Consider the following 27314-nt stretch of genomic DNA (forward strand, 5'->3'; position numbering starts at 1 on the left):
AAGTTTTTATAATTGTACCAAGTTATATGGGATGTTAACATTAGGGAAAGCCTGGGTGAAGGGTTGTGCAGGAGTTCTCTGTACTGTTTTTGCAACAGTTCTGTAAATCTGAAATCATTTCAATGTAAAGTTTTTTTAAAAAAGGATTGGACACAAAGAAATGGTTATTGAATGCGGGAAACATTAGAAAATTGTTTAGCAAGGGGAAGAAGGATACAGTGACTGGACCCCAAGATAAGCACAGGAGTATCATCATCTTACATATGGTGAACCAGACTGAAGGGTGAATGAATTGAACAAGATCATAATCATAAAAGCAGAAAAAAAAAAAAAAGAGTATGGCCTATAGTTCATGTGACTGGCTGGAGCCAGAGTAAGAATTGAGGAGGCGTTGGAAGGAACTGGAAGGAGTTAAGGCTTTGAGTGATAGGCTTTGAGTTTTGGAATTAATCTGTGGAATGGAGGAACCACTGGGGAGAACTACTTGAGACTTAAGTCTTCCACAGATCTTTCTGAGGCAGCACAAACGGACTGGGAGAATGAAATGACAAGTTGCTACAGTCAATGAGGGTAAGGATGAAGGATGTGGGCTGTGGCAATGGGGGCAGCTCTGAAAGAAATGATTCTCAAGTTTTGGAGATGGACTTAACAGGATTTGAAGACCAATTAGATGGAACTAGTTATGGAAGACTCCCAGACTTGCTGTTAAGTAGAAGTATAGCAAAATGTTTAAGCACACATTCTTTGGAGTCAGACAGTCCTGGATTCCAACTTGTACTCTTGCCATGTAACAGCTAAGGACACTTGTAGCTTCTCAATCATCTTGAACCTATTTTCTGTAAAACAGAGATGATCATTCGTCTATGAAAGTGACCAGGAACACTAAATGACAGTGCATGTTACATATCTGAGTGTTTGGGATATAGTAATAAATGCTGAGAGTTGTCCTGGAGTAAGTGAATAGAGGTGTGATACTGGTTGCTAGGACAGACAAGACAAACAGAAGAGGTCTGAATTAGAAATGAGGAAAGTAACAGCATGGTTGTTTTCACTTATCTGCAGGAGTAACTAAAAATTTTCAAGGTCCCTTCCTTGTGCGTTGCTTTGAGGAAACCCTGATGCTCACAGCATCTTTGCCCAATGGGCATGGGGGACCAATACTGTCCTTCCTAGGTCTCCACTTAAGACCTGAAAGATTCCCATGGATCCTCCCCTTCAGTGTCCTGACCACAAAGAAGCTTTACAGACACATGGAAACTGACCAATGAAATGAGCTGGGAGTGACAGCAGTTTCTGTTCTGGAGTTCTACAACATGAGATCCTCTTCCTAGAAGTCCAGAGACTAGCAGCCAGTCAGCCACAGCTGAGTCCCAGTTTGATGCTTTGAAGAGTTTGGTGCTGGAAAGCCAAATGTTCAGTAAAAATAACTACTTATTTTCCCAGGGAGGATTTCCTCATGCTGGGGGAAACACGTCTTCCCTCTTTTCCTTAGCAACGGCGAAACTAGAGCTTCCTAGCTGCTTATATAGGACAGATTAAAGACGATAAGGTCTACTTTGAAGGATTTCCAAGGAACCTGTCTTTCAGTCACTGCTAGATCACCATATTAAAATTAAAAAAAAAAAAAACAAACCCACTTCCCTTAGCGTCTTTCCACTGGGTCAATTTTAAATCACAGAATGACCACTTGGTTTCCTAATAAGAAAAAGTCTTGTTAGCTAGCTGGTGATTCTCTATTGAGCACCCATGGCTGAGATCCTGTCTTAGGGCACCCTTAGTTGTGCCAGAAAAGTAGACATCTTCATCTTGGTTCTCTTCAACACAGGCACCAAATCCAGTCTCACCCGAGTCTTTCTAGTTTTTCTCCCATCTACTTCAAGCACAGGCAGGCAGTAACTTGCCCATGTACAAAAGCAGAGGGGGAGAAATCTATACATCCTGGTCACATAAAAGGCTTCCCTGCAGGTGGGAAAAACTTTATTCAAGACTAATATCAAAGTGTACAAAGGAAGGACCAGAAAGTTTAATTGTAAACAGTCTTACATCTTTTAGGAAACACAAGTGAGGGAGCCCACTGCAGGACCTCTGTAACAGCACTTGACTCCCTATATGGTACTTGTAGAGTTACCTGAGTATTTGAAATTACAATTTAAGAAAACAAAGGAACTCCAATACAATAATATACAATCCAGTGCTGCTATTCCATTTTTGGTTAACAAAAGCATAGCATATATACAAATAATTCTGAAAGCAACTAAAAAAAAATGCGGGGGGGGCTGGAGATGCCAACAATATTAAATAGATGTAGTTAACTTAAAGGAATTTAAAAGGATGGATTTACATCCAAAACAAGGAGGGATATAAAAACAGAAGTCTAATTCCATAAGTCATCCCTAGTAACATTTCAAGTTATTAACCAGGTAAATAAAAAATTGGCAGAGTGGGCCTAATTGACATAGTTGATTTAGGATGAACCTCTATGAGCTGGTGAGTCATGTTTCACTAAAATTTCTGATGAAATGACACTGGTATGTCAATCTCTTGATGAAAAATTAGTACCCGAACTTTTAAATAGAGTTATTGTAAGTCTTATGAAATTAAAATTCTCCTGCACTCTGATTTAAGATCATAAAAGCCAGAGCAAGAATTCATTATTATGAGCTGCTGGACCAGTTTTAAATCAATCTATTTGATAAAACAAGGTCCTTCCCTCCTCACCCAGGCTATGTGAAACGCTGCCTTCCCCAACCTCCCAAAAGAGCAGAAGAATAATAATAAGGCAATTGCTCATTTTACTTTGTTTTTATTTCAACATAACATGCAGTAAAAAAATTAACAGGATTTATTAGCATTTACAATGCTTACAAAGAAAAAGGACTCTAAAAGCAATTTAGTTCAGATTTAAGAAATCACTCTAATTAAACACTTACAATAAATCTATTTCCAAATGATCAGTTTGGACCAAAATTTAAGATAGCATTTGGTAGATATTTATGTCTGCTGTCTATCTGCAGTATTTTTATATAACCTCTGATTCTTGGGATATCCAGCCCCCATTTTCCTAACACAGCAGGGAAAGACATATACAGGTGGCCATTTAAATTAAAGGAAGAAATGGAGTAAGGGAGATCCCAGGCTGCAAAAATATATACAAGCATTTACCTTTTCCAGAACTAAACATTTCTTCCATAAAAATATTAATAGCCAAGCCCTATAGAACTAGGGCCGGGACTACTTCATATATAACTATTCTGTATTTTAAAAATATAGGGCAGAAAGCCTTTTGGATGATATTTATACATTTTCGCACAATATTTCTAGGTCCCTAAATGAATCATCAAGCATGTAGAACAAAAAAGTCTACTTTCTTACATTATCTCTTAATTTAATCTCATAAATCTCTAGTAAATATTGTAGGTAACTACATTTCAATATGAGCATTCACCTCAATAGGAAGTCTTTATAGAAGGTTTAATCTCCATAGCCATATATTACCAAAGTTCAGACATATAACGAATGGGTAGTTGGCAGACATTCGCTCTGTAAGACAAAGCAATAGTGTTTTTTGCCCCCTACCAACAAAAAGGCAGAGTCACTTTGAAAACTAGGGCTTTTAGAGACCATAGTACATTTCCTAGACTATGTAGAATAAAATCAAAATTAAGATAGGACTGGGGGTAGCCCAATCTCTCCCTTCACACTAACGACTTCTGGATGAGGCAACCCTTTCACTCACATGTCTGCTTTATGATGGCAGTGTTTTAGAATACAGATATACAAGTTAAAAAATGCTTTTGTCGTTGTTTCAAGATAAGAGTAGTTACGGACAAAACCCCCCATTTCCTTTCCAAATAGAACAGGGGTTTGCTATTTGCTTATTTTTGGCTCAATGCTACTTTTTCATGCTATGCTACTGAAACCTGCCAAAGTCCCTATTTCATGAGATATTAGGTTATGAGTTCAATTATGATAGGCACTCAGCTGGCTTAGGCTTTCTCCCACTGTCCTCTGACAGCAGTCATCTTGCTAAGTCTAAGCAGGCTAAGTTAAAAAAAATTACCACAGAGAAGGTCAAAGTGCATTAATCAGTTACTAACAGAGCAATCTAATGTTAAATGGTCATGGGAAAAACCTGTTAAAATTGTTAGACGTGAACAGAAAATTCAAATCAGGACAAGACAGAATGGAAGTAACTATTATAACATTTGTCAGATAAATTGTCAATCTGTGAAGTTTTAATTCACACAGACAATACATTTCTGTGGTTACTAGAAATGTATTGCTGTAAATGCATTTACTCACTTTTTTAACCAGTACCACAGCTCTTCCTCCCTAATGAAAATGATTTTATAGATATTTTCATTGACCTCTACTTGGATTAGAAAGCACTCTAATTTGAACTCCTTAGCAGGAGTTAAATGTAACTGGAATTGTTGGATTATGATAAAATTTAAAGATGGAATTGATATACAGGAACACACAAAAACTGTCAATGGCCTTCGATAAAGTCACCCAAATTAATTTCAAAAATTGGCTAACTTTTTTTTTTTCTCTACAGTGAAGGCAGCATAGTGTCAGTATTGTTTGTCAAGTTTAGTATTTGCGAGGCAATTAAAACAATCAAATTTCTAAGTGAAGTCATTTGCAGACCGGGACCAACTTCTCCACAAAACTACTTTGTGGAGAGATACAAGAGTCTAGCATCTCTTTTCTAGGGATAACATCAAATGATGCATGGATTTCATGCTCCGAAAAGGAAAAACAACAGTCAGGCCAGGCTGAAAGAAGAGGGAGAGCACAAGCCGGAAGTTTGCTCACAACCCCAGAAGCTGGGCTGTTTTAAACAAATACCTCTTTCCATGAGGCTTAATAGGTAGATCCTATATATTTTAGTTACCATGGAAATTCCCTGCATATTTTCAGAATCTCTAAAAGAAAAAAAACCTAAGTGAGACTTCTGAGACACAAATTTTTTGTTAAGGAAACAATCTAGTGGAATAAGACAAGGCAGATTTCATTGCTGTGTTAATCTCATGGTAAGTAAGGTTTATGACTAAGTCATTTGCAGATCTGATTTCTGAAAACACTGAGAAGAAACCCAGAATCACTGGGAGATAAATCTCAATGATAACATTAATTTACTTACACTCAAGATAACTCTCTAAACAGTCACAGTCCAATTTTACAAGTGTGCAATAGGCAAAGAAGGAAAAGGACAAACGTTGCAAATAAATTCTTGTCCTTTGGTGGTGCAGGCTCTCAGAATTCACTCTTGTCCAAAGCCTTCTGTTTCTTCAATAGCAAATAACAGCTTTTCCTTCAGTTGCTCATAGCTCTTGTAGGGTGGCAGGTCCAGGCGGTTAAAACTAAAAGTAAGAATTGTTACCTTGAGAAAAGGATATATACTAACAATGGTTTCAAAGCCAGGCAAAATTAGGTTGAAATCTCAGCTCCATCACTGGGCCCTTGGGCACCTGTTTTATTTTTTCACTTTTCCAAGTCTGTTTTTTTTCTTTGGTAAAATGAAAGTTAACAGTACTTACCTCTCAGGATTCAATAAAGAAGAAATAAGCATATATAGCATAGTACCAGATGCTCAATAGGTACGCAGTAAAATGCCAGACCTCTTAAACTTTCCCATTTACTCTATAATCAAACATGGTCAGCAAACGTTTGCTGTTTGGGCTAGATGGTAAATATTAATACTTTAGGCTTTGTGGGTCATAGGTCTCTTATCAAAAGGTTTTAAATATACCCCATTAACAATAAAAATATTTTCTGCTCTCATATCTAATATGCTGGTCCTACTGACTTTCTTTTATTCTTAACTATGAATTTTAAAAGGTATCTTCTAATTTGGGGGCATATTAAGGACACTTTCACAAGGTAACAGGCAGTGAATCTGCCCTAAAGCCTTGGCCTTCTGCTATAGTTTTAGGATAAGGTGCAGGTGGACACTTGGCGGGCTTCCCAGGTGGCTCAGTTGCAAAAAAGCTGCCTGCCAATGCAGGAGACACAGGAGACACAGGTTCGATCCCTGGGTGGGTCGGGAAGATACCCTGGAGGAGGAAATGGCAACCCACTCTAGTATTCTTCCTGGGAAAATTTCATGAACAAAAGAGGCTAGAAGGCTACAGTAAATCCATGGGATCACAAAGTGTCAGTCATGACTGAGCACTCACTCAACAGATATTTGGTAACAGAAGAAATAATGTTTCCACAAAGGGAAAATAAATTTAGTTATAGAAATGAACAAATAAAAACATGGAACTTGAAAAAGTAATGAGACTAGTTTTCATGCATGACTGAGATAAGCTGTTCACAATAATGTAATGGCACAGTGTGTTCCAAGTTTAAAAAAAGTGACAAAAGGTCAAATCAAAATACATGTGTACAAGATGAGTGTAAGACAATCAACTGTATCTCGATATACTAGCAATGAATAATCTTAAGTGAAATTAAGAAAATAATTCCATTTATAATAGTTTCTTAAAGAATAAAATACTTAGGAATAAATTTTTCAGAAGAAAAGCAGGACTTACGTAATAAAAACTACAAAACACTGTTGAAATACATCAGACATCTAAATAAAGGGAAAGACACCTGATATTCATGAGTCAGAAGACAATACTGTTAGGATGGCAATACTCCCCCAAACTAACTAATCAATTTGTATCAAAATCCCAGCTGATCTCTTTGCAGAATTGGACAAGCTGATCCTACAATTCATATGGAAATCCAAAGGACCTAGAAGAGCAGAAACAATCTTGAAAAAAGTTGGAGAATGCATATCTAATATCAAAACTTACTGAAAAGATATAATAATCAACAAAATGTTAGTCACTGTGAACAAATATTATAGATCAATGGAAAAGAAGTGAGAATTCAAAAATAAACCCATGTATTTATGGTCAACTGATTCTTCAACAAACATGCCAAGCTGTTTTAAAAAGTCGTATTAATGAAAATACAGAAGAGCACACAAGAGAGCATAAAAAGGGCAGATAGGAAAAATACACAAATGTCCGGCAAGGTCTATATATGACTACTGAAATGTCTCACAAAATAAAGTGCAGATATTGTTGGCATTACATTGAATTCCAACATTTTGTATTTAAGATTAGGGTTTTTAGTTTTGTACATTTTTGGAAATGTGGTTAAACTACATTTATAATAAGAAAACATTATTTCTGTCACTGTGCTAAGAGTCTCTCTCTATAGCTACCTAGATTTGATTTCTTCCTCTGCCTACAGAGAAATGTTAAAGTGTTTTCTAAATATCACATTTCAAAAAAAAAAAATGCAGTGGTGAGAAAAGGGATTAACTGTAAACTGGTAACAGAGATTGTTTTGGGGTGACAGAAATACTCTAAAACTGGATTGTAGTGATGGTTACTTCTTTGAAAATCTACTAAATATTACTAGATTAAAATGGGTAATTTTTTTGTTACATAAATTATATGTCACTAAAGCTGTTAAAAATAATTCAATACCATGGAGAAAATATTTCATTTCTAATTTGTAACATGCTTTAGTATATACAAGATAAGTGAGAAAAGGATATTTTCTACACTTTTTAAAATTTTTATTTTGGAGAAGAGTTGATTAACATTGTTGTGTTAGTTTCAGGTGAATAGTAAAGAGTTTCAGTTATACATAAACACTCTTTCTGATTTTACTTACCAGGTATGACTTCTAGGCAACCAATTTTCTTTCCCGACTTTTTCAATGCAGAACTTCTGTGGCCCATTGCTCCCTAAAATATAGTGAAATCATCAACAGCTTGATAGTGTAATGGTTCTCAAATTGCTATCCCCAATTCAGCTGTATCAGCATCACCAGGGAACTTAACGAATCACAAATACACAGGCCCCAACTGAACTGAATCAAAAATTCTAGGGGTGAGGCTCAGCAACAATATTTTAACAAGCTTCCAGATGATTCTGATGAGTACTCAATTTGAGAACCATATTGTTAATGCATGCTAAGGAGGAGAAAATGCAGTTTCATCTACACCCCTTAGCTAGAACACCAGAATGCTGTAATTAATAATATCTCACATTACAAGGCATAAAAAGTTTAATTTCAATTTTAAACAGGGAAACTAAAACTCACTGTCTTATAAAATTTGATTTAAATAGAAAACTGTGAAAACTTTAGAAAATGTAAACTACCTAATGAATTCAATAGGTCCTGTAGGGTGTGCCCTGACACACTTTTTACCCAATTCTTGCCTCTCATTTATCTCGAGTCGGCTGTTAATGGTTATCTTTTAGTACTGGTTTTCTCAAAACATCACTGCTGCCCCTCAGCAGCATTTATTGGTGGTCACAATTGGAAGTACTACTGGACTTCTGAATAAGACAGCGCCAGGCACACTTAATGTTTCTGCCATGTGTAAAATAAGTCAAGCCAAAGAATTTTCTCATGTTCCACCTGACTAAACACAATACAAATATAAATTGGTAGTACTTTTGCATCTACTAACACTGAAGTGTTTTCTTAAGTAGTTATGTGAAAAGCCCAGTATGGTCATTATGAAACAGGATAGCTAAAATAATAATTAAGCTTGAAATTATTAGTTTATGTACTGCACATTCTCTCAATATATTATAACATTTCTAGCCACACAGATGACAAGTTTAATAGTGCTAATTAGTATATAACAGAGTCTGGATTTCTTCTTTTTTTTTTTTTTGATGATCTCATGAATCTTTATTTATAAAATTGGGAGGAATACTGGATTTGATCCACAGCTGCAGTATGCCAGACCTGTTTAAGGAGTTCATAATTCTTTTGGTTTCTTATTATTCAGTATATATACCTATTAGCTTCCCTGGGAATAATTTCTGCAGGTCAATGAATATCTACTATAACATGATTAGAAAGCAAAATGATATATCAGTTCAGTTCAGTCACTCAGTCGTGTCCGACTGTCTGCAACTCCATGGACTGCAGCATGCCAGGCTTCCCTGTCCACCGCCAACTGCCAGAGCCCGCCCAAACTCATGTCCATTGAGTCAGTGATGCCCTCCAACCACTGCATCCTTTATCATCCACCTCTCCTCCTGCCTTCAGTCCTTCCCAATATCAGGATATTTTCCAGTGAGGCAGTTCTTTGCATTTCTTTTGGATTTCTTTTAATAGACTGAATCAAATATCAAAATAGAGAAATATGAAATGAAGGATTCACAGTGAATTTCAATGATAAAGGCTATTTGACAAATAATACCAGTTACCCTGGATGTTTTCTAAAATTTTATGGACTTGTAAGACATCATTTGTAAACATAAACTGAAATTTTAGGCTGTCTATTGTTTTCAATCTTACTGACAACTACCCCTAAACCAAACAACCTTCATATAGACTCCGCACGTTTATTCCTATTTTTCAACCTATTTCAACTTTAAAAAGGTCTGAGGTCTTTTAAATATCAGAGCCTTGGCTTATACTGGAATTCCATGATTAGACATTATACTTTAAGTTCTACCTCATTTTTCCTCTACTTTAATCAGCTATATTTTGGCAGGTATATTATCCTTATTTCATTTAGGCTATTTCCCTCTTTCTCTTACACGTGTTTTTTTTGTCTATTATTTTTTACCTTTTCTATCTGTTCTTTCATATTTCAGTAATTCTTATATACAAAGAGCTTCTGACCTTCTCTTAGATCAGCTCATTTAAACAGGAACAACTTTTTGTGTCTTCTAACAGTTTCCCAGATATACATGTACTGAAATAAATATAATTTCTTCATAAATCACTTAAAAACTTCTAGATATTACAGTTAGTGTTATGTTCATGTATTTTTGGGAGGTTGTAGATACATTTCATATCTACCAACTTCATTATATAATATTAAAGATATAAATATGTTACAAAAATGGGATATTAGACCTGTTAAGGTCAAGATCCACCAGATTTAATTATTATATACTTTACTCTTACAACTTTATTTTCCTATACTGGGTGGAAGGGAGGTTAAACTAATTGTCCTCTAAAATTTGATGAATCACAATTTCACTGTCTTCCAAAAGTATCCTTCTGTATTGCTTCAGACTACTCCACCCAATCCTAATATTATTTCTAAGAGCAGACCTAGTTCTTATTTTTTTAATAATCAAGTTCCCAGTTTTTATTGAGAAACTTGTAGCAATTTTTTTCTTCCTTTTAGTCACTATTCCTTAACCTCTCCAAACCCCAACATGGTCTCTCTCTTTCAAACTAGAGAGCATTCTCAAAGGTGCCCCTCTCCAAAAATGTACTTAGAAATTATCCTTTTTGAGACTTCTCTGGAGCACTAGATAAAAACTTCCCTTCTATATTGCTTCGGAGAGACTAAAATATTTTTCTTTTTTACTCCCTGGCCTCTCCTCTGCCTCTAGGGTAGTTCTATCTCAACCCTAAATACAGATGTTTTTAAGCATCAGCTCTCTATTCTTTGTATTCTATTTCTGCACAAGCCCATCCATTCTCACAGCTTCACTGCTCTTATGAGCCTACTTTCTCTAACTCTTACCTCTAAACTCAACACCTATAAAACTGTCCTCTCATTGAAATTTTCTACTTGGTTGTCTGACAGTCACCTTACACTTAGCAGATTCCTTACACTTCACAACTTCTCCATGTTGCATAAAATGTAAGCATTCTTCCTTTATATTTAATATTCTAATCAAGTCTTATTTCTACCTTTGGAACTCCTCTTATTTCTACTTTTTCCATCCCTATTTTCTCTCTTAAGATCAGTTTTTTATCATAGCTCTAATGGTTTCTTCCTATTTCCACGCTTTTCTATTTGCATGCTATACTATCAAGTCTTCTAAAATGCAGCTTCAACAAATTCTATCTTCAAAAAGCTCCCAGAGCTTCCAAAACCCTAAGTAATGTCCAAATTCTTTTGGTCTGGTTTTTAAAGTCTTGAACTGGTTCAACATACTATCCAAAATCGTCTACTTGATCTACTTATGTCTTTACCTTTTGGCCATGCCACAGGGCACGTGGGCTCCTAGTCCCCCGGACAGTGATCGTACCCGCGTCCCTTGTGTGGGCAGTGCTGAGTCTTCACCACTGGACTGCCAGGGAGTCACCTACTTGATTCTTTAATTCTGACTCTCTTTTTCCAGCAGACTTAAGGATTCCAACTTCTATCCTCCCATGCTACTTGCATATTGTTAGTGTTAAATAAAGACCTGAATTTACTTATTATTTAATCACAAAATATTCTTATAGTCATCCATTTCTAAACAACATATAATTTAATCAGTGACTATTATGTGACAGGTAATAGAAATAAAAAGATGGAAGATATGGATCTATATCTCAAGCAGCTCCAGGTATAACAGGGAAGAGTGGTAAATAAGTCATTAAAATATAATACAAACAATAGTGCCTGGCTCACAGGAAACACTGAAATGTTTGCCAAATGAATGAAAAATGTGGAGTCTAGGCTAAGAATTAAACATTTTTGAGAGAAGGATTACAAAGTGATTTAAAAGTTGACACAAATCCTGGTTAACTATATCTAATTAAGAAAATAGCTATACTTTGTTATTTCTGATATACTGTATACACATTAGGGTAACAGCAGCGTGATCCTGTAGACATACCCATGAGGTCAGCAAATCCTCCAACTGGCAGTCGGCAGGTCCCAGTAACAAACTGCAAAAGTCGCATTCTCTTCTCATTATCGATTTCTTTAACAAACTGTTAAAAGCACATTTAAAGAGATACATAGGTCATATGCGTTTAGAATACTAAACAAAAAAGGAAAAAAAGATCATTTCATATCTTAGCTGAACTGCGAGGGTCAGATGCACCAGAAAATGCACCTATCACCGTGGGTGGTAGGCCTTCTCCCTGCTTGTCAAAAGCCCCACTCATCAGCCCCCTCCACCAACACCAATCCTAGTACCACAAGCTTATAGGTAAAGAGAAGAGTGCCCTGGGCTCGAGAGCACCCTACTCGTGCAGCCTCAAGATCAGCTCTTCTAGGGCACCCCTCCTTTTACCCCTAGATCTGCCTGTCCAACAGACATACATGTGGTTACAAAGGATGCAGAGTTTGAGTTAGAACAGACTTTTTGGTTTTATGAACAAATGAAATTAAGCTCACAAATTCTGACCTGGATATATCCCAGGAATGTTCTTCTTTCAATGTTCTTTATGTTTTGGTGTAGCTATGTGTTGCCAGAATTATGTGGTTTTTAACTCCTACAACCCTGACTCAAAGCATTAAGTTTCTAGAGAATGCTTTCTAGCCTGCAGCACAAGAATTTTGGCTCAGCCAAATTTTTTGTAAAGAATTTTTATCTTACTGTACTAACTTATAGAAGCTTGGTCATTTCAGCTTGAGTTTTTTTCTAATTTATTTTTAATTGAAGGATAATTACAATATTGTATTGGTTTCTGGCATACATCAACATGGATCATCCAGAAGTATACAAATGTCCCTTCCCTTCTTATGAGGTTCTTTACATAAAAAGCAGGCATTAAAAAAAAACTTTTTTTTACTGTGGTTAAATATATATAAAATAAAAATTTACCATTTTAAGTATACAATTCAATGACACTAAACATATTCACACTGTTGTGTAACCATTGCCACCATTTCCAGAACTTTAGTTTACCAGACAAAAACTCATTTCTTTAAACTTACCTCCTTGCTTCTGCCTTCTCCCCTGTCCTTGGTAAACTCTATTCTACTTTCTGTCTCTATAAATTTGCTTATTCTAGATACTTCATGTAAGTGGAATCATACAATATTTGTCCTTTTGTGGCTGTCTTATTTCACTTAGCATTGTATCCTTAAGGTTCACCCATGCTATAGCCTGTGTTAGAATTTCCTTTCTAACGTTGGACAATATTGCACTGTATGTACATACCACATTTTGTTTATCCAATCATCTGTTGATGGACATTTTAAGTTGCTTCCACCTTTTGGCTAATATAGATAATGCTGATTATGAACATAGTTATATGATAAGTATCTGAGTTCCTGCCTTAAATTCTTTTGGGTATGACCAAAAGAATATATTGTTGAACCATAAGGTAATTCTATGTTTAACATTTTGAGGACCCACCAAACTGTTTTCCATAGTGGTATACCATTTTATATTGTCACCAGCAATGTAGGAGGAATCCCAATTTCTCCACATCCTTACCAAGGATGAATAACTTTCATTTTTTTTTTAATAACACCTTAAATGGGTGTTATTAAACACCTTAATGGGTGTACATCTCACTTTCATTTTGATTTGCACTTTTCTAATGATTAGTGAGCAATTTTTCAGATACTTATAGAAGAAATTTTGGAGGAGACACCATTATGATTCCAAACCAAGGGCCTCTAAGTTCTAAACATTAAATAATTCTTAATGAGATACGAATAATTAATGAAAATCATAGTTCAGACAATTCTATACAATCCTCAAAGCATTTAGATCAAATACAGGGGAATGTTATTATCTGGTGTTATCTTATTCTCTAGGCGAAGGTGCAAGGCGTGTGTTGCTTACTTGGCAATAGTCAAAGAATGCTGTATTCACTTATTACAATGCATAGAATGGAATGAGGACCCTGAACATACTGGTACATTTTATTCTATGACTCATTTCCATATGTGGTAAGCATTTTCTACAAAGTTATGGTTTATCTTCCAAAAGAAAGAAACTGAGACAAACCTGCCAAAACCACATGATTTGTTTACTTGTCCTGGTATAGTGACGGTAGATGGCATGTCTTTGCCAATCATTCAAATCAATCTCTTGCATCCCACATAAAAGAACCTTTAGGGATAAAAAAGACAAATAGTTTCTTTAGGTAAATGTACAACCTATATAAAAATACTAGACATAGATAAGACTAATATTAAACGATTTTCAAAAATTAATCAGGAGGCTTTAGCTAAAAATGTGTGTGTCAAGAATTTCATCAAAATTTTAGCTATATTACTTATAAAAGTTGAGTTTCCATGTTTGGTATCATATATACACATATTCAGGTGAATAAGTTCCTCACTGGGCAGAGGTTCTAATATCTTTGGCAAAATTTTATATTTTTGGATAAATTATAGACTTTTAACTACTGGGGATTCTTCAGAAACATACTGCCAGAACAAAAAAATATTACTGCCATTGGAAAGATAGTGAAGTGAGTTGAAAACAGATACGTGAAAGCATTATTTACCAGCATGCTTCAGAGGAAAGGAGAACTCATTACCTCTAATTCCTTTGCATCGAAGTACTGTAAATACTGCTGGGGAAGAATTTCATTAAAGCCCTCAAAGAAAGCTTGCGTCTGTTCTTCAACACCACGAGACAATCTCCATTCAGCTACCATTCTGGTAAATAATTATAAAAAAAGATGATGAGGAAGTTTAGATTTTACCTTTAAATTTTGAGTATAAAAATAATTTTTAAAAACTTTATTATGAAGAGTGTCAAATACATATGAGTAAAATAAATGAACCCTATGTACAGATATCTCAGCTTCAAGACAATACCAATCTTATTTCATTATGCTTCTATCCATACCCTAGACAGCATGTAATTTCATCTGAAACAAGTATTTGAGTATATATTTCTATTAGTCTTTTTTTAAAAAACAAACTATATTTCTATCATCACACAAAAAAGGTAACAATAATTCCTTTACATCAAATATTCAATGCTCAATTTCTACTGATTGACTCAAATTTTTGGACATACTGACTGTATCAGATTCAATTTTCTTCAAATTTTCATCTACAAAGACACATATCAATATGAACAGTCAAAATTACACCAAATAAAAAACTTTCTGCTTTGTTACAGAATGATTTTAATGAGCAAACAAACATATTTTAGGTATTTGATTACTTGATGACAATTTCAGACAACACAAGTTCTAAAGTTTATTAAACTCTGAAATTTTGGAAAATAGCAATGTTGGTTGTATTGGACTAATCTCCCTGGTGATTATAATTACAAACACTGGGCAAATTATAGATATCAAATGTCTGAAGGCATCAGAGAGAAACCAAAGGCAGGCAGAAACTGGTGGGGACAAGATTCTTGAAGGAGGCTGGCACTCTGGAGCAGAGCCACATTTACTACACTTTTCCTCTGAGGGCACTGACCAGTTTACAAAGAGCACAGGAAAATGAAACTCAAATTAAAAGCAACGGTATCACTGGGCTGTGGAGATATAAGGTTAACAGCTTAAAGCTGCCAAAGCAGCTACAGAAAAATCCCTGAAAGAAAAAAGACAGAGGGTGTTCTGAAATCTGTACTTCAAATACACTTCAAATCCTTAACTGACTCCTAAATACACATGTGCAAAATGATGAGATGCCAGGGAACCCTGTCCAGTAAACAACTGGAGAGTCAAAGACCCAATCAGAAATTTTGGTAGTCACCTAGTGCTGTAGAGACAGAATTTAAATTTAATTCTCACAAGTTATATGGAAAATACCTGGGCTTTCCACTGTAAGGACTATGGAACCATATTCTAAGGAATAAAGAATATGTTTTAGGATTAAAAGCAAAATGGAAATACAGGAGCTCTAGCAAGCATCCACAAAATGAATGTGATCTGTCCTTAACTTTTTGTCAAAACAAAACTCAATATACTTCAAAGAAAAAAAAAAGAATTCAGAGTCTCTACCATGTATTATCCATAATGAAAAAATGACTGCATGTGCAAAGAAGCTGAAAAATGTGACTCAAAAGAGAAAAAAGTCCATAAATAATAACTGGGAAAACTGATAGCTCAAATGTTTAAGTTAGTAAATACTTTAAAAAAACTAGTAAAATGTGTTAAATAATTTAGAGGACAAGATGGACAAACTGTATGAAGAGATGAAGATTCTCAACACAGAAACTCTTGAAAGAACCAAATGGAAATTTAAGAATATCTGAAATGAAAATTTAATTGGATGAGTTTAAGAGCACTGTATTCAAAGACAAATCAATCAAAATGGCCCAAACTGAATCACAGAGAAAATGAAAAAAATACAAACACCACCTGGGATAATATCAAAGGTTAAATATACATGTAACTGAAGTCTCTGAAGTATGAAAGAAGGAACCAAAGGAAAAGGAACATTTATAGAAAGAACAAAAATTTTCCGTAACTGCTAACATGGCATCAATCACAAGAAGCTTACAAAATGCCAGAAAGGATAAATATAAAAGCAATCACAATTAGATACATCAGAATAAAAATGCTTAAAAAACAAAATCTTTTAAAAGCCAGAGAAGAAAGCATATACTTCATCCAGAAAATAAAAACAATGGCTCACATCAACAAAAACAGAAGCCAATAATGGAATAACAGCATTGAAAGAAAGTGCTAAAAAAAACACAAAACTACAAACCTAGAATTCTAAATCGAGTGAAAATATCCTTCAAATATTGAAGGTGACATACAAGTATTTTCGGATAAAAGCTGAGACAATTCACTGCCAGCAAGCACACATTAACAGAAATGGTGAAGGAAGTTTTTAAAGCTGAAGGGAAATGATCCCAGGTGAAAAAAAAATGTAACTGCAGAAAGAAATGAAGAAAACTAGAAATGGTAATGTGAGTAAATATAAAAGACTACTATTCCTTAATTTCTTTTAAAATATATTGATTTCTTAAAGCAAGAAAATAGTATTACGGGGTTATAAACATCAGAAAGACAATGATAAAAATAGCACAAATGGCTGAAGTGAGATAAAATTATACTATTATGAGCCTCTTATATTAGTATATTAGTACAATGTTACATATATGAATATAGCAGTATAAAATTAATTAAAAGTGGTAAGTTAAGGATGTATATTTTCATTAGAACAATCATTAAAAAATTAAAGAGGTATAGTGAAGAAAAACACCAAAGATATACGAAAAGAAAACTAGAAATTATTAATACAAAGGACGGCAGGAAAGGAGGAACAAAAGAAATTGGGAAAAAGAAGAAACAAATAGCAAGGTGGCAAACTTAAGTCCAATCATGTCAGTAACAACATTCAACTTAAATGTACTAATTGCAATTAAAAATAGATTATCAGACTGGATAAAAATAAGAAGACCTAAGAATATTCTGCTTATAAGAAACATACTTTAAACAGAAAGACAAAGGATTGAAAATAAAGCATAGAGGAAGATATGTCATGCAAATATTAATCACAAGAAAGCTGGAGAGGATATTTTAATATTTGAAAAGTAGAAAAACAGGCAAGAGATCCAGAAGCAGGAATTCAAGCAGCAGCAGTTATATGAAATCTCACCCATATCTGACAGAACTGTTGCTGAGAATATGTGAGTGAACTAATAACTCGAGACTAAAAGTATGAAAGCAAAGCATAAGAGAATACACTAAGAAAATCATTTTACTTAAAAATTTTACCTGATCTTTCAATATTCCCCACAAAAACATCTGCATATAAAATTGAGATTGTTTTCAATGCCATGATGTTAGACGGCATAGTAGTTACAGAACTGGTATTTAAAAGGGTGAGCCAACACTGCTTCTACCCTTCAAACTTTCACTTCTGGAGAAAAACTGAAAGGTCTATCTGTTCAAATTTTTTTTCTATTACTTTATAAATCTTCATATTTCTGGTTACACTGAAAAATACCATAAAGGGGAGATGAAACTCGTCAACATCCACTAGACTAATTCTTTGGAAGGCTTACAGTTTGAATTAACCTTCATGGTAGTCCCTCTACCCTGCTGCCTCCTCAAGAATCCATCCTACCTTTCACGTGCTTTACTGTCAGACTTGTTACAAAGAAATTTATACTGTCTATTGAACTTAGTCCTTAATTTCTTGTCACCTGGCTTCTATATCTACCACTGGGCTATAGTTCTAACTGTTATAAGGATTATCGTAACTTACTAGCCACCACATTGTGTAAAGGTTCATTTTCCTTGACTTCTGAAGTACAGGACATGGCAAAGGGGCTACTAATCCTGAGCTTCCTGACGGAACCACACACTATGGCAACTCTATTCACCATCTGTGACTTGTGCTTTCCATCCTGTACATTGCTTCCAAGAACTTTTGCTCTATTTCTACATAACTGAATGCTTCCCAAACATCAAGTCTCAAATTAACTATCATCAGATTCCAGTTCCATGATTATAACGAGATAAAGCAATGTCTCCTATAGTATTTGTTCCTCTCAATGTACTTACAAGATAGGAAGTGGTGAATTGTGTCCTTAATAACATACAATCAGGTCTGATAATAATTAGTATAAAGACAAATAATACTTTTTGAAATACTGTATACTAGTACATATATAGTCCAACAGAAAGGCTAAAAACCATGCCAAAAAGAGCATTCTCTCTTACCTGATATATTCCTCTTTATTTTCTTCTGTTACAAGAATATTGCCACCATTGGGTTTCAAATCATGACTCTTGATTTCACCTAAGATTTCTTTATCAACGGAGAAATACATTTCCAAACCACACTCCTCAATATTGTTCTCTCTGCCCAAATGAAAGTAACACTGTTACACTAATTTAATCATTTAAGGTTCTTTTTTAAAACTAAAGGACTATGTTCTTCAGTAATTAATGTTTTAGTCACTAAGTCTTGTCCAACTCTTCTGCGACATCATGGATTACAGCCTGCCAGTCTCCTCTATCCATGGGATTCTCCAGGCAAGAATACTGGAGTTGGGTGCCAATTCATTCTCCAGGGGATCTTCCCAACTCAGGGGTCAAATCCTTGTCTTCCTGCATAGGCAGGTGGATTCTTTACCACTGAGCCACCTGGGAAGCAATATGTTCTTCAACAATTATTGTTAAACTGTAACATCAGAATAACAAAGCTGGAATATGATGCTCTAACAGTCATATTTTGCCTAACATTTTTGGGTATATTTCTATAAAAATAATCAATCATACTGAATAATGAGACAGATATAACGTAAATCATGTAAATTCAGTAAACCAATTACATGCTTACAGTCTGAATACATTGCCAACACTATAATGAAAGCATACAGACTAGAGACTTCCCTGGTGGTCCAGTGGCTAAGACTTCAATGGAGAGGGCCCAGGTTCAATCCCTGGTCCGGGGAACTAGATCCCACATGCTGCAACTAAAAGATCCCGCATGCCCCAAAGAAGACCAAAGATCCCGTGTGTCACAACTGAGACCCAGCAAAGCCAAAGAAATACTTTTTTAAAAAGAAAACATATAGATTATATTTTGATAATTAAAAGGAAACAAACTTACTTAACCCAGATGAGAGAATTGTAAAATTCTGGATCAATCGATTCTAAATCCTTCAGTCCAACTGGTTTATTCAAGATACGCTTATAGAATGGCAAAGAAAAACCTGTGTCTATGAATTTCCCATGGAACAGAGCCTATGCAAGAAGAAAACAATCCATAATTTTATAACAGTCAGTACTTCAGAATGTTAAGATGAGTTCTTCAGTTAAAAGACAAATAAAACAAACTCCCCATCATACAATCTATTATGGAATATTTCTAGGAAAAGGGAAGATATAAGAACCCAATCTTAAGACATGTCAGTGATGAGAAAATTTCAAACGAGAAAGTTAAAGGCACAATGCTTTATTTAGTATTGCTGAATTAGCAAAGTAAACACAGCTCTCCACTTGCACTTACCATAGCAATAAACCTGCCAATAAAACGAAAATATTTCAGGTGATCTGGATTGATGTAAGAAGCGGGGTTTATCTGCAAGCAGTAGTTATCCTTCCCTGCATATTCAAACAGGCAATACATTGGGTTCAACACCTCATGTGACAAAAGAAAGAACCATTCTCTGAAACCAAAAGAAAATTTAGGGTGAAAAATCTTGTAAGTAACCTTACCAATAAATCAAAGAGAAGTGCTATAAAGCTCTCAGGAATCTATACTCCTCACGTGGTGATATTTCTCTAGTCTCACACTGATTTTTACAGCTTCTGTACAAACCACCATCTATTTTGCAAAGATATTTACACATTGCTTATTTCAAAGAATCTAAGACATCGTTGACTTTAAAGACAACATTATTTGATGAACCACTAAAAAAAATTTCCAACTGTAATACACATCTCAGTTTCAGAGATGTTAAAATATGAAAACTTTAGTCTTAGAATCAGTGAAATACTCAACATAGGCAGGTTTAAATTTCACTGTTGACCCATGTGGTTAGAGTAGCTGAAACAAGTCTAACATTATTCCATTCATGTCCAAGCCCCTCAGTGATGCTCATTAAGTGCTACCGCTCTCTTAAATATGAAAAAACTTCCAATATCACAGAGGCAATAAAACACTTAATTCAAGCTATTCATTCATTAGAAAAATACACTGAGAAGCTCTAATTCAAATGCTGTGAAAGTATCAACCAACACTAACGTAAGATTATAGTTACTATGTAACAGGGGTGAGGATCTGGCAGAACAGTAGGCAGAGTGAATCTGGGGCAATTTATCAGTTCATGCCCAAGATTTCTTTTTTTGTTGATTTATGGCCTCTGCTGGTAATCCTGCTTATACTTAATACTACTAGTTAATTTTGTAGCTAGGAATGGATGATTACCCTCCTCCTGAATTATCTTTAAACAAAATTAAATGTTTCTACTCATATTTTTATTTACCTGTGATTACTTCATACATTTTGAAATATGAACTTTGAAACAAAACCTAAGTAAAAACAACTAAAATGCAGTGACCAGTTAGTGACTCCACAAAGACTCAGGGTCTGAAGTAGGGTATTAATAAACTATATTTCTATACAGCAATCCCAGAGAAGCAGTTATGATCACTCTTATTATACAGATGAAGGTAGTTGCCCCAAGTCATACTACTAAGTACAGAAAAAGGATTCAAACGCAATCTTGACTTCAAAATCCTTGGCTTTTTGTAAGGCCACTGATATGCAAATTTTTAACCCTGTATAATATATCGTTATGGAATAAGCAAAGCAACTTGCTGCTTGAGTCCGTCTTCCAGGGTTTGATTAGAAGCTTCAACATTAAGAAAAGAGAATTTAAAATTTCAAGTCCTATTTTACATAGCCTTCTATACTCTCAAAACAGATATATATATATTTTAAACTCAGTTGGGAACTGAATGACTATTATTTCTATCAAGAGTATGTGTTGGGGAACGTGACCTGAACACTCTAGGGCCTTGTATGTTTTACGGAACAGATATGATGCAGTCAACTGAACACTGGCTTCTAGTTCGAAGATGTGAAACTTACATCCAGGCTCTACAACTTAGTTATGTGTCTCTGGTGACTCTCTATACCTCATTATTACCTGGAAAATTCTCTCACAGAATTATCCTGATGAATAAATGAGTGATGTGGGTGAAATCAACTAGCAGTACCTTAGAGAGAGAAGTATTGAATTAATGGTTTTTGAAGTTTTATAACTGCAACATTTAATAAAGGTACAAAAATTTGCTATATTTCATTTTCCTGAAATAGCAAATTGAGAAAATACTTGCAAGCAAAGTGTAATGATACCTTTGGAGGAAAGGAACTAAGTTCTGAGTATTCATATTATCACTACCTTGCTACACCTCCATAATCTAAACCTTCTTCTCCTGGAAAAATCACCCACAAACGTCTTCGCAGATCTTGAGGACTGAAGCTCATTATCTACCAAAAAATAAAGGTATAAGAATTGGTAAAAGTAGAAACACCTTAATCACTTACTTCCGGGTTAGAAATCTCCTTCAGTATAAGTAACTGAAATTCCTCAGGACATAGAATAGTGTTTGTAGTTTGGTCAATTTCACACATACAGAAAATAAAGTTTCATAATATTTTATAAATTACACATATCTATATTTCTGTATACTTTATATATAATTTTCTTTTAAATGATCCTACCACTGACAAAATTCCTCTTCTCAATTGCTTAGAGCAGAGTAACTGTGACCACGATCAGAGGTTAGGTCCTTATTTGGTTTGGGCCAGGTTTCAGTTTATTTTATACCCAAAAGGTACACATAATAGCTAATTGGCTAACTTGGAAATGAAAAACAGTGGCTGTGACAGAACAGTTACCTTGGAAACTCATTCTCAGTGGAAAACTGGAAAAACTGCTCAAAGTTTGTACTCTACTACAGTAGTTAATATGATCATCTTCATATTTTTAGGACAGTGCCATTACTGAGCGACAGTGGAGAGGTCAGTCAGGTTCTTCCTTTTTAAAAGTATTTAAATACTTACCCAAAATTGGGCATGTAGATTACAAACATTACTCTTAGGGGAAAAAAATGACATGGAGAGAAGAAAGTCCATACAATGATTCTATTTTATGAAGGGACAATGAACAATTTTAAGAATGAACAATCAAATTTAAATATCTAGAGAGGCCCAGGAAGTGACCTGCTTATTCTAAGGATCTCTCAGTTTCTATACTTTCATGAATTCATATCCCACATGAAACAAATAATTTGATGCTTATGACAAATGTTCTACAAATACTACAGGCTAGAAATATACCAATGGAAATGAGATATAAGTTAAAATTATCTTGTTCATTTCTTGTTCCTTCTGGTTATTCTTTGTCCCTGTGGCTGCTCCCCAAACCGTAGGATAGTCCCTGATCTTGTTTGCTGTTCCCCTTTAAATAATACCCTTTAACAAATGTCTAATATGAAGGAGGGCTTTGCAGATGGTGCTAGTGGTAAAGAACCCGACTACCAATGCAGGAGATGTAAGAGACACAGGTTCAACCCCTGGGTAGGGAATATCCCCTTGAGGAAGGCATGGAAACCCACTCTAGTATTCTTGCCTGGAGAATCCCATGGGCAGCGAAGCCTGGCAGGGTCGCAAAGAGTCAGACATGACTGAAGTGACTTAGCACACCCAGCACACAAGATGAAGGAAAAAAAATGTTTCTCCTGCCATTTCCCCCATAAACAGTTCTGCTGTGTCAAAAAACACACCACCTTAAACAACTTTATCCAAACATTATGAAGAAAATCTGATGTTAATTTTGTTATATGTCACTCTTCCAAACACATTTTTAAGTTATTTCACATTTATTGGATGGGTGTACAATCTAGGGTAAGAATTTTTAAAAACTGTTTTAGCACCACCTGGTCTGTCATTCTGCAAAAGTCTCCACGTGTCAAATGCTAAAGGGACATTTACTCATGTCTGCATCTTTTCAGCACTGCTATCATCAAGTCATGCTCCAAGAAACTGGCTCACCAGGGATTGACCACTCAGTGACTACATACTGGTTATGAATATGAAAAGAAGAAACAGGCAACAGTGGGACAGAGAATGGCCTTGGAGCTTTGCTTACATCAGACCAAGAGAAGGACTCATAATTCCCTAAAGTGGCCTTAGTCAAGCTCTGTTCCTAAAAAACTATCTGCTCCTGCTTAGCAGGATGCCAACCGGCATTTCCCTTCAATGTTAATAACTGAGGTTCCGTAAGTAAAGAATATAATTGTTTCTGAAAGTAAGCAGACAGCCATTGTCAACTATCTCAGTCTTTTTTCTGTTTGCATGCAGTTTGGCACTTCGTGATGCTGTAGCTACCAAAATTATCATAAAGGTTTGATAATAAAGAATCACATCCACATCTGTCCATAAAACAAGAATGAACTGGAAGTTTTCATATTAAGATATTTTTCATACAACAATCACTTAATGTTTGAGTGCGTACTCAGGTTGCTTCAGTCATGTCCAACTCTTTGCAACCCTATGGACTGTAGCCTGCCAAGCTTCTCTGTCCATGGGATTCTCAAGGCAGGAATTCTCAAGGCAAGAATTCTCAAGTGGGTTGCCATGCTCTCCTCCAGGAGATCTTTCCAACCCAGGATTCGAACCCATGTCTCCTGAGACTCCTGTATTGCAGGTAGATTCTTTACGGGCTGAACTACCAGGGAAGCCCAATCACTTAATACTTAACTGCATTGGTTGGTAAACAAAGTTGTAAAATAGACCAAGCAGTAAATTAACTCAGGTTCTAAGGACAACTAAAACATTTGAGACTACTCCTGAGAACATTATTTTTAGATACTGTCATCAATGACCAATTACACTTTTTACTACATAAACAAACTCTTAAAATTATAAGAATAAATATGCTTATTGTAAAAATGCAAGTAATACAGAAGTATAAATATAAATTCTCCCTCTCTTTCTCTATCTGGAGCCAACAATGTTCATATGAACTTTGTTCATATGGAACTTTGGTAGACATTTATCTACCTATTTTCTTACTTAAATATCTATTTCAAATCAAATACTGAGTTTAAAAATGGAAACATGAAACTAGTATTAAATTAATATGACATTTCAAAAGCACAGAACATACACATACACAAAACACACACACACAAAGCTATCTGTATTTTCCTAAATTTTAAATACTAAGGAATCTGATGATGAAATTAGACTTAAAAAATTCAAGGACTTCATCTCAAAAAATTGCAGAGTTCAGATTAAACTGCCAGCACCAAAAGGTTTTGGGTTAGAAGCCAGGGGGCAAACCATTAAGTGAATAAAACAGTACCTGCTGAAAGGAATCCTCAAACAATGTTTTTCTTGTCACTGTAATCTTTATGTGCTGTGGCATGGCCAGTTGCTGAAATATAAGAATGTCTTAAGTCAACTCTCACCATTAAAATGGCCTATCAAAAAACCAAAAGAATAAAGTTTTACTTACTTTTTTTCATTTATAGTAACAAGTAGACTATGAATATGAATTTTTATTTAATAATGTTTAACCGTACATTTGTGAGTATTCATGCTAACTACAGATCATCTGATATATAAAAAACAGAAGAAAGCAAGATGTTGTACACACCAGTGATTACTTAATGAGTCAAATTTTTACTTAAATTTTCAAATTTCCTTCTCCAGGGGATCTTCCCAACCCAGGGATCGAACCTGGGTCTCCCGCATTGTAGGCAGACACTTTACCATCTGAGCTACCAGGAGAGATCTAAATTTTCAAAAAGCTAATTCAAATTGTTTTGGGTTACATGGGCCCAATTAATTATAAGAGTTTGAAGTTTAAAAATATTCATTAAAAAACAGTCACACTTGGACTAGTGCATTAATTTTACTGAGAACCCATAAAGAAACCACTAATTCACTAAACATTTATATTAAAAATAACTGATAATGTCTGTTAAAAATATTCTGAATATAATCACATATGTGTAATAATGTATCTATCAAAGTGACACATACATATGGATCTATTAAAGTCATATCAAATGCTAGATACAAAAGGAGCTGGTTACAATTTAAACACCAGAAAACGTTGTAACTCATTTGAAGATTTCTCCAACTTGAAAATAATGAGTACTGAAATGAGCAGCAAGGCTTCCTTATTGAAATGGTTTCAAATTTATTCTTCTGGACAAGAGAAGTCATAAATTATCTAAGTGATAAATCTATTTCTTGAATCTAAAAATAGAAAAATTCTAACCCTTCCATATTTTACCTGTTTGTCCATACGTTAATTAATTCTACAATCACTGATTGTGTAAGCAACATAATAAAAGGAGTACAGAAATACAGTACTGGTACTAACCTGACACCAGAAACGGAAATATTGAACCTTTGCCTTGAAGTCCCGTACATAGGCTATCTGGGGTCCATTGTCTCTGAGGAAGAATGTTAATATGACATAAATCTGATTGTAAGATAAAATACTGAAGGAAAACACAATATCACACTCCCTAAGTACTTAGTAGTTAAATACAAAAATGTCCCAGTACAACATACTCCTAAAACCACCTTAAAAATGAAATATTCCCCATGACTACTTTTAAAGAAGAAAACAGAAATACACTTTGATCTTTTTAAAGCCGCTGTTTCTGAGATTCTCTCTTCTATTCAGCCAAATATAACAGGGCTAGGTAAAGGAGGTTTTGTCCGAGAAGGGCATCTATTCCCAAATTCACTCCCCTTTCTCCTTAATAGAATCTTGAGATTTACTTGGGCAGACTGCTACCTAGGATAAAAACACTTCCCAGTGTGGCTGTGTGACTTAACTATGGCTAGTGATCTTAAGTGGAAGTGCTATTGAATAGGACTTCCAGGAAGGAAGGCTCTTTTAAAGAGAGCTGGGATAGCTGGAAAGGGATTTTCTTCCCCCTTTCCAATTTGTTCTTCTTCCATATCCCAGCTTGGAGTGGGACTATGACAGCTGAAGCTTCAAGCAGCTATCACAAACTATTAGGTGACTCTCATAGAGATGATAGTCTGGCATGGCAGGACAGAAAGAAAGAAGCTCAGATCACTGATGACACTGTGGGCTTTCAAACGGCCTGGACTTCACACCACAAGATTATTTGCTTTTTCCCTGAGCTACTGTTAACTTCATTTTCTTAATGTTTAATGTAGAAATACAATTGATTTTATATATTGACTTTGTATCTGGCAACACTTAAATTCACTTGCTAGTTCTAGTAGTTTTCCTAGATTCCATATGATTTTTATACAGACAATTGTGTTACCTGTGATCTGCGTGAAAAGAGTTTTACTTCTTTCCTTTCAATTTTATTTCTTTCACATCTCACAGGACTACCAACACAATGTTGAATTTGGAAGTAGTGACAGAAGAAATACTTGTCCTATTCCTGATCGTAAGAGGTATTTTGCCATTAATCTTATACAGATACTGTTTTTCAGATAAGAAAGTTTCTAAGGCAGCTGAAAGTTTATAGTAAACTAGCACTGTATTTTGTATACTCTGTACATTGCTTTTTCTCCTTTAATCTTTAATGTGCTGAATTAAATTGGTTTAATATACAAATAAACAAATAAATTTGTTTAATATACAAAATTCAATCAATCTTGCATAGGGAGGAGGGACTCCACATGACGATAGTGTAATATCCCTCCTGTATTTCGCTGGACTTAATTTGCCATTATTTTGGTAAAGATGCTTACATCTATGTTCATAAAAATATTACTCAATAATTTTCATATACGGTTTTTGGCTGATTATGGTATCATACGATGAGATACCACTTCATACTAACTAGGATGGCATTATACACACCATGTACAGATGTGAGAGTTGGACCATAAAGAAGGCTGAGCAGCAAAGAACTGATGCTTTCAAATCGTGCTGGAGAAGACTCTTGAGAGTCCCTTGAACAGCAAGGAGGTCAAACCAGTCAATCCTAAAGAAAATCAACCCTAAATATTCACTGGAAGGGCTGAAGCTGAAGTTCCAATACTTCGGCCACCTGATATAAAGAGCCGATTCACTGGAAAAGACCCTGATGCTGGGAAAGATTGAAGGCAAAGAAGGTGGGAGAGGATGAGATGGTTAGACAGCATCACAGATTCAATGGACATGGATGTGAGCAAACTCCAGGAG

The 27314-nt window shown here is 35.1% G+C and overlaps 1 protein-coding gene across 4 annotated transcripts in view; it reads right to left on the reverse strand.

The window, feature by feature from the left end:
* Positions 1-1960: 1960 nt before the first annotated feature.
* Positions 1961-27314, reverse strand: part of ITCH (itchy E3 ubiquitin protein ligase) — a 100016-nt gene continuing 74662 nt past the window's right edge. For all 4 annotated transcript variants that reach the window (XM_027558758.1, XM_027558756.1, XM_027558757.1 and 1 more), the window contains 11 exons: positions 25515-25587; positions 24486-24557; positions 21516-21604; positions 19616-19775; positions 19217-19350; positions 18322-18462; positions 14218-14338; positions 13680-13784; positions 11607-11703; positions 7684-7756; positions 1961-5366 (listed from right to left, as the gene is read on the reverse strand). In XM_027558758.1, coding sequence (XP_027414559.1) covers positions 5267-5366; positions 7684-7756; positions 11607-11703; positions 13680-13784; positions 14218-14338; positions 18322-18462; positions 19217-19350; positions 19616-19775; positions 21516-21604; positions 24486-24557; positions 25515-25587 — 1165 coding nt within the window. In that variant the 3' untranslated portion in view covers positions 1961-5266. The remainder of the gene's footprint in view (positions 5367-7683; positions 7757-11606; positions 11704-13679; positions 13785-14217; positions 14339-18321; positions 18463-19216; positions 19351-19615; positions 19776-21515; positions 21605-24485; positions 24558-25514; positions 25588-27314) is intronic.

Source organism: Bos indicus x Bos taurus, chromosome 13 (assembly GCF_003369695.1).
Source record: "Bos indicus x Bos taurus breed Angus x Brahman F1 hybrid chromosome 13, Bos_hybrid_MaternalHap_v2.0, whole genome shotgun sequence".
Taxonomy (NCBI): Eukaryota; Metazoa; Chordata; class Mammalia; order Artiodactyla; family Bovidae; genus Bos; species Bos indicus x Bos taurus.